Raw genomic sequence first — 17,290 nt, 5'->3', positions numbered from 1 at the left:
ATCTGTGTCGACTTATTATATCAACGTACCTTCTTCTCCAGCTGTTTCTTGACGGACACGAGCTGTTCCAGGTCATCCTCGTGTTGCCGCCGCAGCTGCGCGCGCAACAGTTGCAGCTCCCGGTGCGCCCTCTCAAAGCGCCGCTTGTACTTGTCTCCGGCGGCGCTGGCGTCGGCCTCCGAGCCTTCGGAGTCCGAGGGCTCCGCCCCGCCGCTGTCCGCTGAGCGCCAGTGGAGGAGCTCGAGCTCGAGTCGTTCGGATGCCTGTGGGATTAGTTGGATTATTTTATTCTGTGAAAATGTTCATCATATCAGCCTAACACTGTCCACTGCTAAATGTAGACCTTCTTACGTGCGCCAACCAACCCTATTTAGAGAAACCCGCAAATTAAAGTCATTATAGGAATGAAATCATTTCTGGACAAAGCTTTTTAGAGAAGGAGCTACAACTGATCAGTTACAGGTAGGTATACTCGTGCATTTGCGAACGGGCAACTTCAGAGTAACCTCAGAATACATATGTAAATCGGTGTTCCTCACGATGTTTTCATTCCTAGTCGGGTATGACAAAAAAATCTCTGACATCATAGACATTTCAGAGGTTCCTAGGTTTTGTAAGTTTTTGACCACGGTATTTTGCGAAAACTTTCCCATTTTCCCGGTCTTCAGCAACAGACTTGAATGTTTGTAAAACCCCTTGCGACACAAGGATTAAATCCTTAACTTCTCAAAACGACTCCCGTTTTCTTTAAAGTGTAAAGAGAGTTACTCCGGGAGGTTACACTAGTAACTAGTGACTTGTACGACTTACTTGTTGCAGCCGCTGGTTATTGGCCAGCAGGTCCCGGTTGTCGCGCTCCACCCGCAGTCGCTCGGCGGCCTCCGCGTCAGCTCGCTCCGTCGCCAGCGCGGCCGCCGCGCGCTCCTCCGTGAGCTCGCCACCGACCTCTGATAGCTGTAGACAAAGAGTTCATTATCAGTGATGCTTCAATTTATTTGTTTGTGAACAGATGTATACAAAGAATACGAAAGCGGTGTACAAAGGTACTGGTTTTTTCTTTCCGGGCCTCTTTTCTCGTCTTAATTCGCCGGTCTTCTGGTAGAAGTTTCTTTTAGAAATGAGCAGTAATTTGGTACTTTACTATGATAACTGATAAGTAGTGCCCTAAGTTAATTTGTGGGCATGTAAATAAAATAAGGATTTTTGCGATGGGTCGAAAAAGGTGTTCGATTAACGTAGATTAATTATTGTCACTGACAGAAACATCTTAGTACTTATGATTGGTCGACACTTATTGAAAAGCTTTCTTTATTCCTCATGGGAAAATTATGATAAATCAATGACTCATTAGAATTGTCTATTGCATGTGTGTTTACAAACAAAAATCTAGAAAAAAAACTGTTGTTTTCAATTTTGTTCTTACTTTACCATATATTAAGCTACGAATAGTTACGAATGTTTACTCTACTGACCTGGGGGCCGACTTGAAATAATATTAATATACTAGATTATAGGCGTGGAAGAGAGATGCCGATTAAAGCCGTGTATTGCGCTGACACGCTTCCATAACCACTGACCTATCTGTTTTTAAAGTAACTAACAAAATCATCAAACTATTGAAACTTGTGTTTGGTTTATTTCATCCATAGGATTTACGTCAATCGTCACTCAACATTTAAGGATTGTTTATTTCGCTTCCAAGTTTTTAAACATTAAAAATTTTCAAGAAATGCTTCTTTACTCCTACATGCTATCTCTAAAACGTATTCTACACAACACGAGAGCTTGATTATATAATTAAAGTACATAGGAATTAAAATTATTTATAGGAATATATAAACTGGCTAAAGCGACAGATATTAACTGCGTTGGATGAAATATTGCATGCAATATTATTATCTGCGTAATAAACGATCGATGAACGTCGCCAATGAAAACCTTTAATGATACGCAATAGCCAGTCTTTCCCGTCCAGTGCGTACAAGCGTTAAAATATTCCATAGTCTCGCGAGAAACCGTTTAACTATTCTAGAAAGTAGGTAATTGCTATGTTCCTAGTTGGTAGTGGTTAATTCCTCACTGCCGCGTCAAACCGTTTGATTATCGCTACATAACAATAAGCCTTCGCCACTTAATCGCAGTAAATTGCAACTCCATGATCATTAAAACGTCGATCTCATACTTAGTAATCGATCGTAACTCAACAGACGTGTTATAATCATAAGCCTGAATGAAATTAACTGAACGGAAACAATTTGTGCATAACAAGTTAAATTTGGAGCGACTGACGCGCGGAGTAGGTGGCCCAGCGTGCGTAAGTGTTGCGAATTCGTAACGCGAGTAACCTTTAACTCTTGCCAAAAGCTCACACAATTCTCACACGAAAAAAAAACTCCAAACGCATAAAAATACGCAAGCTTCCTGTTACAGTTCGAGTGACAATGTCGTAATACGCTGGTGACGGACGAGGCAGAATCTCTCGCGTTAGCTAGACCCGTCGCTGCGAGTCAACAATGAGAGAAAAATGTTTTGGCAAGCGACGCGCGTGCGGTTATAGCAAGCCAACGAGTCGCAAGCGCCACTGGTAACTATCGTGGCCCGTGAAACTATCCTAAGCAGCCAACGATAATTTATTACTTTGTATTAGCCTTATCTTTACGAGTCTCGTGAACGCTTTCAAACATTCAAACTCTATTATATCTAAAACTAATTGTCGTGAGTCACCTCGTCCATTTCGGAGACAGTTGTCCGGTCTTCAGATATCCCTCGACTTGACCGGCATACACTACTCGCTCTGCTCCCGTTGCGGCTGAACAGCGTGAATCCCTTGATCATGATGTTTGTCGCAGACTTGGACCTTCCAAGCCTTTTCTTCGTTCCTTCGCCCAACATATCAGAGTCGTCCTTGTGGCCCAACCTTCGCCATTCATCCATCACATGATCAGTCCTCTTTAAGAAGCTATCAATCTTACTGCTCAAGTAGTTAGAGGATGTTCCTTCTTCCATATGAGCAGCTATTGGTTTGAACTTCTGTCGCAGAGGCTGTTTGTTACAACCGAGCACAAATGACAAGTTAGCGTCAAAAACAACAGGAGCCTGCTCTCTAGATTTTAGTTCTTTCAAATCTACGCCTTCAGAATTATCACACGTTTGTGGGTACATTCTTCTGGGAGTCGGCGTCCGGCTGTACATGGCTGAGTTCATGCTCGATGACCGAGAGAGAGGCACGTAGGTACCATTGCTACTGCATGTCGAATACTGGCTGGCAGAGCTGCGAACACTGCTGTATGACAGAGGACTCGGCGATCTTGAAGTCAACAGGTTTGTGGGCACATGCCGTCTCGCTAGTTCTGCGATAGAGCCCGTCTCTACAGAAGCATATGAACTGCTTCTTCTGTAGGACGGGCTCGGAGACCGATTCACTAAGTACCTTCCATTATCATGATTAGGCTGCGGAACTGAATGAACTTCCTTTAGCGGTTTTGTAACAAAAAGTTTCTTCCCATTTAGTAGAGAAGTCGATATCTTTGGCGGCACTTTTTCATCAAAGTCTATTGGCAGAGTCTTGGACTTCTTCACCGGTAGTATGGGTCGACTCAGCGGAGCTTTCGGTGGTTTCTTTGGAGTCGTGTCCAGTATTGGTGGCGACAGCGGTCCGTTGTAGTTTTGTGTTTGAGATCCATTGGACGGCGGCGAGAGAAGCCCGTTGCCGTTGGTTGCATTTGTTCTGGTACCGTTTTGTTCTGGAATCTGAAGCTTCAGCGGGTTCGAGCCAGTCCCGTTGACGGCTTCGACGCCGCCGTTCGGCGCGTGCGGCATGTTCGTTTAGGCAGTTCGCTTGCGTTTCCTGTAGCGGAAGTGTCGCGAACGGTGAAAGTCCAGTGCCATTTCACAGTAGTCCGTTGCAGTATTATTGTCGCGAGCGTTACGGGATGCGTCGGGACATTAGTTGGAAATAGAACCGGCGCGAGAGGGCTCCGCGGACGCACTGCGCCGGCTATCTCGGTCGCCGGGCCGACGACGCGGCCGCTCGACTATTTTAGTTTACTTAGATGTCGAAGTGCACGCGCGGCTGACACACGCTGGACCTTCAAAATTCAGTGGACGTTCGCCTGAAGCCAATGACAACATTCGTACGTCCGGACGTCCTTAATCAAACGATCGAGACTCGTAAATCGGTCGGAATGCTCTTTATATGACGTATAGTGACGTCAGGTATATAAAGTTTATGTAGGTCAATCGATATGCAAGTCAATAGATCAGACGCAGCCGTCGGGATGTCTGCGCGGAACCAGCCGAGCGGAAACCGTGAAGGGCGATCATTGTTATTTGTTCATTTAAACTGCTATCACTCGATCTAGACGAACTCGCAATTACTAATAGCAGCGATATATTTAACTAATTGGACAATAATATCGTAAGACACATTTCAAAACAACCACTCGAATTACAGACAGTCATAAAACATTAGATACATATAGTAAATGGCAGTTTGACGCAGAAACATGAACAGAAACAGTTAACCGTTGGCAACGTCCTGATTGAACGTTGGCAAGGAAATCTTAAAAATAAAGTAAACGTAGATAGTATGGCGATCGAATATGCATCGTTTGGCAAAAACAACATGTTCGGTAAATGCGCCGGCGCAGATGCTGGCGAGATTTGTTGTGTAAACACTTAAACGCAAACAGATGGGGAGAACGGCGGAGACTCTGTCAAATGTGGTTCAAGGGAAATGTCGGAAAAGATTCATATCAAGAAAACTTACAAAAGAAAATATTGTTTATTGAACAGGAACACGTTTGTTTTTCTTTTTAAATCTGGCGCAAACGAAGAAAGTAAAAAACAATTTACGAAAGAATTAATATATTTACGTGAGTAAAAAATCTATATATTAATACGTGATGCCAAAACTTTGTACCCCTTTTTACAAAAATTGCGAGGACGCACGAGCATAAAATTTGGCACACTTATAGTTTATGTGCAGGAGAAGTGCAGAACGCTAATGTTTTTCAATAATAATGCTTATAAAGTACATTAAATCAATAAATAAAACATTACCCACACTACCATGCATTTCACACACACATGTTTCTTTTATATTTCATTTTGTCCATAGACATAAAGTACTGACATTGACATTTCAAAAATATATATATTTGCCTATACATACTCTGTGGTCAAATGGTTTCTTTTGATTTTCATTTTGTGCATAGGCATAGAGTACTCAAAAAAAAGTTTTATTTGCCTCATTTAATATAATTCTTTTTTTAATAATAATGCGTAAAAAATACATTAAATCAGTTAATAAAACATTATACTAACCAGCATGCATTTGACACACGCATACATACTCTGTGGTCAAATTGTTTCTTTTGTCTATTAAAGACATAGTTGAAAAGTTTGTTTCCTGCAGTTTTATTGAATGTTTAAACTTTTAAAGTTATTTAAAGTTTTTTTATAATGTTTGAATATTATATTTTAATAATGTATATTAAGTCACTTACAATTTAAATTTATTATATGGTCGAATTTCGACCACTCGGCGACCACTAGTATATAAAAAAGATCTAGAAATAATAGTTAAACAGACGCGGAAATCGGCAAAAACATAAGACCTAGTTACGTCAAACCAGAACCGAGGATGATAAAAGCTCTGGCGAACGGAATCGACATCTTACACCGTAAACCTAGATTCACTGCTGAATACTGAAAACAAGACTTTAATTATTTCAGCGGACATCGGCCCAGTTTGTTTGACATATTACGGTATTACCGATCATGTTAGCCCGTCGTACATCAGACAATAGCTAATTAATTTAATACATGTATACATGTACGCATGTATGTCTTGTTTGATACGGTTTTTTGCTGATATTATCAAGAATTAAAGCTTGCAAGTGAATCAACAAGAGGATCAACTGAACAGATTTTCAGTTGAGCATTGATGATTCACTTGCATTTTTTTTTAAATAGCATTTTTGTTCTTAAAAGAAAAAAGCTCAGTAGGAACTTGAACCAGCTTTTGGTTCAACGCACCAATCGTTTGACCAGTTACAAATATTTATTACCCGCTCAGCAACTTTTATTTTTACAACTAGCTGTTGCCCGCGACTTCGTCCGCGTGGTTAGAAGATATAAGTTATAATTTATACCTGCCTTCTATCTATCTTGTAGGATTCAGTCAGCGTTTGCAATGTAAGCGCAAAAAATGTGTCTTTTACGACCTCACATTAGAAACCTCAAAAATTGTAGCCTATGTGTTATTCTGATGTATAAGCTATATTGTGGTAAAGTTTCATTCAAATCCATTCAGTAGTTTTTACGTGAAAGAGTAACAAACATCCATACATCCATACTTACAAACTTTCGCCTTTATAATAGTAGTAGGATAAATAAATAAAAAATTACGAACCTAACGATTCAAATTACATGAATTCGCTATCTCTAGAATTAGTTTTTAGTAAGCAGTCCAGTTTCTTAATAATGTTACTAATAATTCAGTCTCACTTCTATTCGACAACTTCTCAAATAGTATATAAGTAAATCCAATAGAATTTCAAAAATTAAAAACTCAGATCACAGATTAAACATCCAACATCAACTAAGACACACAGACGATACGAATTAACGACAAAGGGCTAGAAGAGTCGTCTGTTCCAATTCTATCCGACTGCCGGTGCCGGTCAGATGTTCGAAGGCGAAATAAATAACCGGATCGGTCTGCCAATGTGTCCGCTTGATGCAATCTATACTAAACATTCTGTTCAGACACAATGCCTCACTATTGCGCAATGAAACTGAACGGGAGTTAAATTTGTTTGAGATTTTGTTTGAAGGATTCAATGCTTTGAGGTTAAGTATGGTTTTTGTGACGTTCAAATAATGTTTATGAAAGAGGTTATAAGTTAATAAGTGATTTTCCTGGTTACTAGGAATATAATATAAATAGCTTTTTTGCGTGTGTGTATTGTAAGAGGGTAAAGTTAAAGATGACCTCGTTTCTTTTCTCTGGATTCTACTGAGCCTATACTACCTACTGATTTTTTAAAGGTAGAAAGCCAGGTTATTTATATTCAACTAAAAATGGATACTGGTCAGGTAGTATTTAAAAAATAAAAAAGAAATAAGAATGAATTCTAGTTGCTACTTATAAATCTAAATGTAAATTTCGACAACCCTGTGGTTTTTTAAGGAGATTCGAGATCCCTGCTGTTTATAGATGTAATATCAATTTCCGGGGAAAGTAATTAGAAGCAGAACATCATTTAATATCTTTATGTTACTGACATAACAAAACAATGTGTTAATTAAATTCCTTCCTATGATTGTTCACTTATAACGATTAAAAAACGTATTACATAAAGTTGAGAGAAGAAACAGTATTAAAAAAAGTATGAACCATAAACAATATAGAGAGCATACCACTCTTTAAGTGTGTAAGGGGGACGGAGCACTAGAAGGCGTATAGCGGTGTCTCTCTTCCACCAATGCAAGTTAATTACAAAATCTATAGCATAATACACAATAAACACTAGTTAATAATAAAAGTGATTCCAAGACCGAGTCGCACGCTTTCGAGTGAATCTGTAAAACATCGATAAGTTTATAATTAAAAGTGTTTGCAAACACCATTCAGAATAATAGAGATCATCTATCATTCTGTCATTTTTTTGTTAAGAGTTTTATTGACAGTGTTGTTACTCCGTTATTATGTAGGCAGTATAATGCGATGTCTTTGCGCAATAAAAAATGTTAATCAATCGATCGGCTGTGAGGGAGAGCATTGCATGCGTTCAATAGTTAAAAAAAGTAAGCATTATTTATTGGATTTGAAAATGGAACGTTGTTTTTAAATTTAGAACCTTCACGCAACTGTAAAACACAATAGCCGAGTGGTTGAGGTCATCACGCCAAACCCACTGTGGGCTAGTCGCGGGTTCGATCTCCGCGTAGGACAAGCGTTTGTGAGATCCACGAATGCATGTTCTGAACTTCTGAGTCTCGGTATCTTTGTGCATGTGAATTGTATGTTTTAGAAACCCCCCGCGACACAAGGATTCCATTTAATACTGCGGGAGTCGTTTAAAAAAATACCAACTTTATTGCTTTGATTATAAACCATATTTTAAATAAACTGGATTAATATATGTTGGTCTATGCAATCGATGTTGCTATACCAATTAATTCGTATATAATAAGCGAATAAGACGTGATAATGTTTTATTTCATCAATTAGCGTTAATATGTGTATCATTAATAATTAGGTGACATTTGTAATAAAAACAAAAGCGAAACTAATGACGTATTTAGAGATACAGGAAGTTGTAACTCGGACAAGGTATTTATTTTTACTCAACTATGTTTAAAGAAGAGTTATACTTTTGTGTATTTATGTATCATGCTCATTAAAAGTGTCATTTCTATGTTCTAAATGCTGCAATTCAACATGGAGGTCTCATTACATTAAATCAACTATGAAAGTTAATTGAGAGACAAAAGAGTTTTTAAGCAATTCTACTCTATTCAAACACTTTACTTGTTCCTATCAATAATACTTAAGTACCCTTCAATCTTATTCGCATAGCGTTAAAGTAAAACAAATACAGCGTGAAACGAAAACACAGATCCGAAACGTGTATTCCTGGAAGTGACTGCATAAATCACGGAAATTAGGTCGTTCAGCCGGCTGTGGCGCGGTCGGCCGAAACTTTCGAAATTTTCATTAAAAACTTACAATGTTATTAAAGTGATGACGTCTTGACACGGCTTGTTGGTTGCAATTATAATTTAATTATTAATGGGTATACGTGTAATGGGGGAGTCTTTGTTTCTGAAAATATTGATGGATTTGCTTATATTTTGTTATAGATGTTATAGATTGTTGAACTGGTAGAATTATTTGATGTAGAACAAAAAATAAATAAAAATAGCACGATACCTTAACGAACTACATTCTTCGACTAAAAACCTTTTCATCAATATGAGTGCAGTCGTTTTTGGGTAAAATAGCAACAAATAAACAATTTAATTTAAAGAACGAATGAATAACCAAAATAACATAAACATACCAGCAATGAGTCACGCCATTCAACGTCATTTCACTGAATACTTTAATCCATAATAATAGCATTCGCCAAATTTTTGGCTCCAGATAATGCCAAGCGCTCCAATTTACATCTGTTTATAATAACAGTAAAACTTTATAAGAAAATACTTGTATATAATTGACATTACAATTCAACAGCTGCAATTTTAAAAATAAATTTTAAAAACTTGCCGATTACCAATATTTTTGTCTTTGTTACAATAACTTGTATTTCGAACTGTTGTTTTGAAGTCATCGATAAGCAAAGGCAAACATGCATTCATCCGAATTTATAATTTGTTTAATTTATATTCGATAGTTCCAATTCACGTGATCGTGGATTCATAATAGACGAAAGCGTCTGTGTAATAGGAACTAGCAAAAGCAAGGATCTGAAAAAGCCCGCCAAAGAAAAGATGGCAGCATTTAGAGGCATAGGTACCACAACAGCCGTGAGTATCGAGAAATAAGTTTATATGTAGGAATTAGATGAGTTATCAGTTTAAATTACAATTCCAAAGTTAATTCTTCATGTCTACGTTTTCTGATCTTCGCAAGGTTGTCAACCTCTGAAGGACATCTGATTGTATATTCATCAAGCGATCAGCGATTACCGTCTGTATGTAAATTTGTACATCACAATGCTGGCAGATATTTCGCCATATTGGAACGTTCCAGATTGCAATCCTTCGTAAATAAATCTTACGTTTATTACTTAAACTCAAGTGGATTGCCAATTCTGGTATGTTTATTTACTTTACTCAAGGCTAGAGTAGAAAATAAATTAATAACCTATATTATAAAAAAAACGAAAAGCTTTAACGTTGTTAGTCACTTCAACTGTAGCATCTTTTCAAATAACAAAAAAAATGTCTAAAAGTAGCATCTATGACTAATGTTTCAAAATATATCGTGTAAATAGTTTTAAATTGTTTTTATTTGGTCCAAATAATCCCTGATAATTTTATTTGAGACAGCGTAATGGCGCCAAATAATTCCGTAATACAGTCATTCACAATCAATTCACACGTAGCCAACTTTAGAAATCTAACCTTGATGTTACAATTCTAATTTCAAATCAACTTTTTTTTTCATTGTCAAGGTGTAATACTGGCGACTAATATAATGCTTTTTAAAATTTGTACATTCTACATTTAAAAAATGTACCATGTGTCAATCCAGATTCTTTATTTCTTTATCTGGGAGAAGATGCAATGTTGCACATTTAATGGCCGATACATATTGCTTTTAACTGCATGTAACTTATTGTATTTCATTCGACAGGTGATTTAAAAGCGCAAATCTAAATTGTTAAAAGGAAACAGAGTTATCGACTCGATCGTAACAGCCATTAAAACATTCATTAGAAAGTTCTCGAGTTAAAAAAAGTGTATTGGCTTCTGTCAGTAGTTCGTTACATAATTCTTGTCACAACTCACACTGAATGCTCACTCGATACCGCGAATGTGATGTTATTTAAAAAAAAATAAGAATTCCATTTGTTTTTTTTCTCTTCCAAGTTTTTAGAGTTTTTCTTTGAATACTTTTTCATGATATCTATTCGAAAGGTTTAAAAAGTACCTATTGAGATTTAAGTTATTATTCAGGGTTTTTATTGCAGAAATTAATGGTACCTATACAAACTCATTACAGTAATATGGTATAACGAACTATAGGGCGCTTCAAGAAAATAAGTGTGTGTAAAAAGGGAGAATTAATACAAATCATTAAGAAACTCATTCGCTTTTTTGTGGGCGCAAAGTATTAGGTACTGAATTACTGCTCTAAATATAATTCTTGTCTCGGTCAAGGAACCTAGTGGCGGCCGAAATATTTTATATTTTTCTAAATCTCTAGGTCAACGACAAAAATATTTGTCATTTGTAACAATTTTAAAATGTAATGAATAGATGAGGCGAATTGTGAAATTTTAAATTAATCAAATGTCATGAAAAATATTATAATTATCTTCGTATCTTCTTCTTAATATATTTTCGTAATACCATAGGCTAGAAGCTGAGAAAAGTAGAGAAAAAATGTATGGTGTAATTATCTATAAAGTACCTAATTTATTACAGTCAGTTACATTAATTAAAATAAATAATTACAATTATTGCACAATTAAAACTTTACTTACGCACTTACATGCATTTTAAGAGTCCATTTATTCTATTATTTGTATCTTTTTTAATTTGATTGCGACATTTAAATTTCCGTTTGAATTTTATTATCTGTAATAAAACGCGGCAAACGCGGTATTCTATTGATGCGTAATAACACAGCACTATTTCTTATTAAATTTCATAATTGCAATAATACGCGGATAACATCAGTTATTTATATCACATTATAATAAAAAAAAGTCAAAGTCTTCAGTTCAAAATATTAATTCGATTTTAAAACTATTATTTTTGTAAATTTCACTCTGTACACTATTCCCGCCAAAATATCCGTCAGATGTCACGGAATTTTAATGACGTTAACATTAACTTTATTTTTTTCAAGAAGCTGTATAAGAGGCAAGTGTCACATTGATACTGCTACGGGTTATGCACGCGTATCCTGGCTCAAGGTAAGCTAGACGGGTACTAGACTAGGCCAGTGGGCGTTCCGTTCCTCGCCAATGAACTTCAAAACAATTATGTTAAATTGTATTGTTTTGACAGTCTTCAGCATAATGTTAGAGTAATTATGCCGAAATAATTAATTTAATTATGTTGTATCAAAATTGTTGAGTAGGTGTGAAGGTTAAAAGTGATCGTTAATTATTCAATTACATTCATCCCTCAGTTTTGTATATTTTATTTTAAAAATATGTGCTTCTGTTATACAATCACGCATAGCGTTTTAAGTTCCATAGTTATAAAATAAATATGTTATAAAAGCCCACAATGTCGAATGATGAACCATAATAATCTTAGGAATAGGTAGTAAAATGCATTAGCCCTGCTGGTTTTTATTTTCAAATGTTCAATTAAATAATAAAGGAATTACCAGCTTCAAATACGAGAATATCATTCGTAATTTGAATTCATAATAATATAAAAAGAAAACAAAGCTCTTTGTATCACTGGCCAAGTGGCCAGTATCATTGGTTGGAGCCACAAAGGTTCTGTTCGAGGTATAAACCTTATTAGTAACATTTGGCGTTTGTTGGTAGGTAATAAAAGTCGGCCATCCGGTCGGGCCGGATGAGTCGCTTGTCTTTACTGTGGGATCGGCTGATGGCCTACACGTAAAGGTGTGTTCACAATAAAATGAAATATTGTTAATCAATTATATGTAGAGCACGGTGTGTGACTGTTTTTTTATTGGTATAAGTGCAAACATACTTAAGAATTACACTTATTCCGTAAATGCGATTGGTGGTTTCTGTTTGTGTTACTCTATTAATAAAGTAAATTATTATTCAATCAAGAATTAACTTGTACGCTAAAAAGATATTTTGCGAAATCGCGTTTAACTACCGTACCTTTAAATTGACACTTATATTTAATTGTCTATTACCATGGGCACAGAAGCCAAACATATGGGTTATTCAGACAGTAGTCGGCCCTATAATCAATTTAAATCACAGTCTAACTAGGCCATTGGAACAGTAGTGATCTGTTTCGCTGGTACTCCCGCCAAAAACAAAATGGCCACCGCTGTCAGTTTACAAACAGCTTATAAATCTTGACATATTGTCTGTTGCCATGACAACAGGTTTGTTTACACTGTTATTAATTATACTGGCGATAATTGGCGAACAGACAGTTGTAAAATTTGCATTTGCTGGAAAAATCGTTCAAGGAGTAAGAGTCAATTTTGTAATTGTTTGATGCTTGAGACTTGAGATGAGAAGGCAAGGGAAAAAAGAAACAATTAACTTTGGGTATGAAACAATCACTGTTTTTTAACTATATTGATATTATTGCCTATATTAACGGCCAGATATAATCGCAATAGTTTTATAATTAATATTAAATCACGCTTTACTCCAACTGAACCGGAGTCCTTAATCATGAGTTGACGCGGCAGTGGGATCGCGTGTCGTTGTAAAATTAACTAGCAAAATACCTAAACACGTCTGGAAAAATATAAATCACTAAAGAAAAACTATCAATACAAAAACTATCTAGGCTGAAACTAAAACGTGACTATATCTACAACCGAAACGCACACGTGCACGTAAAATCCTACTTATTAATACTGTTGGACTAGATTTTAACTGCATGTCAAACAGAGCGTCACTCTATATCGAAAAAGAAATTGTAGATAATGCTCTTAAGAGTATGGTGTTTGTAATAAAACCTCGTATTTTCTAAAGCTTTCACTGGTTTTGGGCAAGCAAGCGTACTTTGTAGATTAGATCTTTATTGTCTTGTCTTGTATTAATCATCTGAATTTTCGGAAATCCGTAGTCAGAAACGGTGCTATCGTTCTAATATTCTATACTAAAAGAGCTATATATAGTAGACCCTCAAAAATTGCCAGGGATTGAGGAAACTTATCAACGCCTTTTACGGAAGGTCAAATAATCCAGGTGGTATTTGAGGGTCAGATTCTGGCATCACTGTCCGCTAAACCACAGGCCAAAGAAATGCTTTGAGCATTTTTCTTTTGGCATCAAAGCCAGTCTTTCTGACTAATATGCTCTTAACATGATATTATCCCCTCGATATATAATAATTACGACTGGCTTAGAAAACTAAATCCTAAAATAAGTAAGCTTACCTTAAAGAATAAGTTACGCAATATGTTACTTAAAGAATAATTTTATAAGTAGTTCCATGTTCCTTTGTATTTTGTATTTGTATGTTTATTTTGTATTTTGAAACTTTAACCGTGTAATATGTATCGAGCGCTATTCCCGCCGACAAACTGTCACACAGTTTGGTGGGTTTATGGGTATAATTATTTTGTTATATGTTTTTAGAACCAATAAACGATTTTATTACAATATTATTATTATTAAAACTAATAAACAAGTTCTTTATATCAGTAATAAACTTCAGTCTGCCACCGCCTTTACTCGATCGCTTTTTACTGTAATATTGAAATAAAACCTGTTTCTTAATAAAAACCAGTGGCTGTCAGTGCGCGCGCTTTTGTTTTGGTCATAAGTCTTTTTAGCCAACCTGTTATGGCCGCCTATAGAAATATTGTCTTTGACTCGACGTTGCAGTTAATTGTATTTTTAATGACGAGCTTTAAGTTTATTTCTTGGTATATTCACACGGTTAAGCTGCGTTGTCTGAAACAGGTAATTTGATATAAACGTGTGCGTGCGGTTGACAGCGATTTCTTATTATAGAAGCTTTAACAGTGTGAAATTGACACACAAATAAAATCGTTATTAATAGGTACAAAACGTCACTGTATGTATACAAGGGTTACCCATACTTGATACCGTAAGCGTAATAAATGTATCTACTGTAGGTACTATTACTGTGCCGTGAACAATGATAACTTGAATTGGCTACATCTCTCTACCTACCTTAACCAAAACTACTGAACGGATTTAGACTAAATTTGACTAATAGTAGAAATTTCAAATTAACCTTTGCAGAACGCTTAGATGACATTTACCGTCAATAAATCCACGGGATCTATATAATCTATGGTAAGATACGCTATACTGATCAGTAGCCGTAATAAAACCAAAAATCTTATTTTTGCGTACAACTGTGTTTTTGAAGATTCTATTTTTACCTGCGATCAGCTCTATATAATTTTCGATTAACCTAGAAAGTCCATAACCGAGAAGCCAAAACGAAATATGGTTTAAAGAGAGTAGGTAACTTAAAAGGAAATTGAATTTTGTTCATCAGTGACATTGTGACCAGATTAAGATGAAAAAACTTGAAAATGATTCAAATAATCAATTCTTACTATTTATCAGGGTTCTAGGGGCTTATATCCACGGTCACAAGTAATATAATTATGGTTGTAGAAGCGGGAGAGCGCAATACACAGCGTAGAATGGTGTCTCTCTTCTGCACCCGCCATAATATAACTTTTAGATGTTTAGCTTAACAGTCTTTAATGAAGATTTATAAATTAATAAACAACTCTATTAGTTAACATTTAATCGACATTGTCACGCAAAAATTCTATTGAAAACGAAATAAACACGACTCAAATTGCAACTGATGTTGACTCTTAGCTTTGTGTTAGTCTAGACCTTTTTTTTGATTAACTAATATAAAATTATTAACATTCCTATTTGGCCACCCACGGCAAAAACTATTAACTATAACTACAACTATCCCTAAGCAGTAAGACACAAGCTTAATTACTAATTACCAACCACAAACTTGTCCAATAAAATAAAGGAAGGTTCTTTAGCTATAATTAGGTAGAATCTATGAAGGAAATGATTAGAAATTTCCCCGGTTATCCGGAGAAAACTGTGGAAATAACAGGGGTTCACGACGAAATGGGAAACCGCTTTGGATGGAGTTACGGACGTAGCTAATATGTATAAACGTGCAAACATGTTTAAATATACCCCGGTTTTTTTTAAATAACGCTACTATCAATGGAAAATGTATATTCGGTTAATTGGAGTTCTGACTGGTGACAAAGTTGAAAATTTGTCATCTAAGATATTTTTTTATCGAACGATGCAACACGTATTTTTCGGGAGTGCCCGACTAGGTTCGGACCCAACCGGAGTCCTTAATCATGAGCTGACGCGGCGGGATCGCCAGTCGAACTGAGTTGAGTAAACCGTAATTTTTGACCGTACGTGCTATTAAACTATAGAACCGATGTAGTTTTTTCTTTATTAATTTTTGATGTACAGCTTGATGGCAGACGGACGAAACTTGTCATGAGCTGATCAAAGGCTGAATGGAAGTCTTTTTTTTAATTGCCTTTTATTGATTCCCAGATAAAATGTTCATGTCACTGCCTGCGGCGGCGTCTTGGGTCGGGTCACCTCCTTCCCTCTAATATGGGGAGGGAGGTGATAGCTGGTAAGCGAATTTCAGAACATACCAAGTCTCCTTACGTACGCTGTACTTATAATTAAATAAAATTTCTGTAACTATTGTAGTCGTCCAGCCTGTAGCAATCATTACATCAGCACAAAAGACGAGAGAGCGAGAGAGAAATTGCTAATACTTCGAGAAACCGAACTTTTCCTAACATTTTCCCACTGACCTTAGTTTCGAGTCGTTCTGTCTCGTTCTTGTAGTGTGTTCTTTCACTTTCCACCTTGTCCAGTTTAGCCCGCAGGGTCTCCAGCTCCTCCTGGAAAAAACAACTCTATTTAGTAACGTATAAGGTTTGCTTTGGTCTGAGTGTATGGTGTTAGAAATTGCGCTTTCAGTCACCCATCAATTTGTATACAATTATGGATGCCGTGACCTGTGTGTTAGTATATGGTTTCTATGTGCGTGTACGTGTGTATGCATAACGTAAAATAAATATAGATTTGCAAATGTGTTTGTATATTTATGTCTTGAAAATAGGTCAAAAGTTTTTGACCGACTTTTTCGTTTATTTATTTGAATTATGGACTGTTTGCAGTTTTCTAGGAAACGTCTTTTTATTCCATCAAACTGAAGTTATTTTTTACGCTTAAACGAAATAATTATTTACAATATTCTTATTTCTTTATAACTACTATATCAAACCGCGTTATTTATATGAAATACACTTTTTAAGTCAGATAATAATAATAATAATAAATCCTGGGACAACTCACACACGGTTATCTGATCCCAAGCTAAGCAGAGCTTGTGTTATGGCAACCAGACAACTGATAAACTTACTTATATATTTCTAAATACATACATATTATAGATAAATTACACCCAGACACCAGAACAAATGATCATGCTCATCACACAACATTTATCCTGGGCGGGAATCGAACCCACGACCTCCGGTATAGCAGTCAGGGTCACTAACCACTAGACCAACAGGCCCGTCGCCGGACATTTCAAAATTATCAATGAAATTGACTTCAAGCTAATTATAAGCTTGCAAACTATAATATTTTGCTTTGTGTTCAATCCAAATACGCGATAGAGCGGTGCAACATTTTTTTCTTTAAACAGAGAAAATTTGAAATAAGATTTTGAATAACGAAAACAATTAAAAAGAATTAATACATCCATTCTTAAAATCAATTCTATCTCATGAGCAACAAAGTTCAATTTCACCAGGCAAGAATTTTAAATCTCACAAGAAATGCTCTGAGCTTGTTAT

General features: G+C 36.2%; 1 protein-coding gene across 8 annotated transcripts in view; it reads right to left on the bottom strand.

Annotated features, from left to right (window-relative positions):
• The window catches only part of LOC113493528 (unconventional myosin-XVIIIa), a 270,245-nt gene that overhangs the window by 12,642 nt on the left and 240,313 nt on the right, over window positions 1-17,290 (bottom strand). For all 8 annotated transcript variants that reach the window (XM_026871543.1, XM_026871566.1, XM_026871573.1 and 5 more), the window contains 3 exons: window positions 16,238-16,327; window positions 811-954; window positions 30-263 (listed from right to left, as the gene is read on the bottom strand). In XM_026871543.1, the coding sequence (XP_026727344.1) occupies window positions 30-263; window positions 811-954; window positions 16,238-16,327 (468 nt within the window). The remainder of the gene's footprint in view (window positions 1-29; window positions 264-810; window positions 955-16,237; window positions 16,328-17,290) is intronic.

The sequence above is a fragment of the Trichoplusia ni genome, chromosome 1, assembly GCF_003590095.1.
Source record: "Trichoplusia ni isolate ovarian cell line Hi5 chromosome 1, tn1, whole genome shotgun sequence".
Classification (NCBI taxonomy): Eukaryota; Metazoa; Arthropoda; class Insecta; order Lepidoptera; family Noctuidae; genus Trichoplusia; species Trichoplusia ni.
This window is presented reverse-complemented; position numbering and strand designations above follow the sequence as displayed.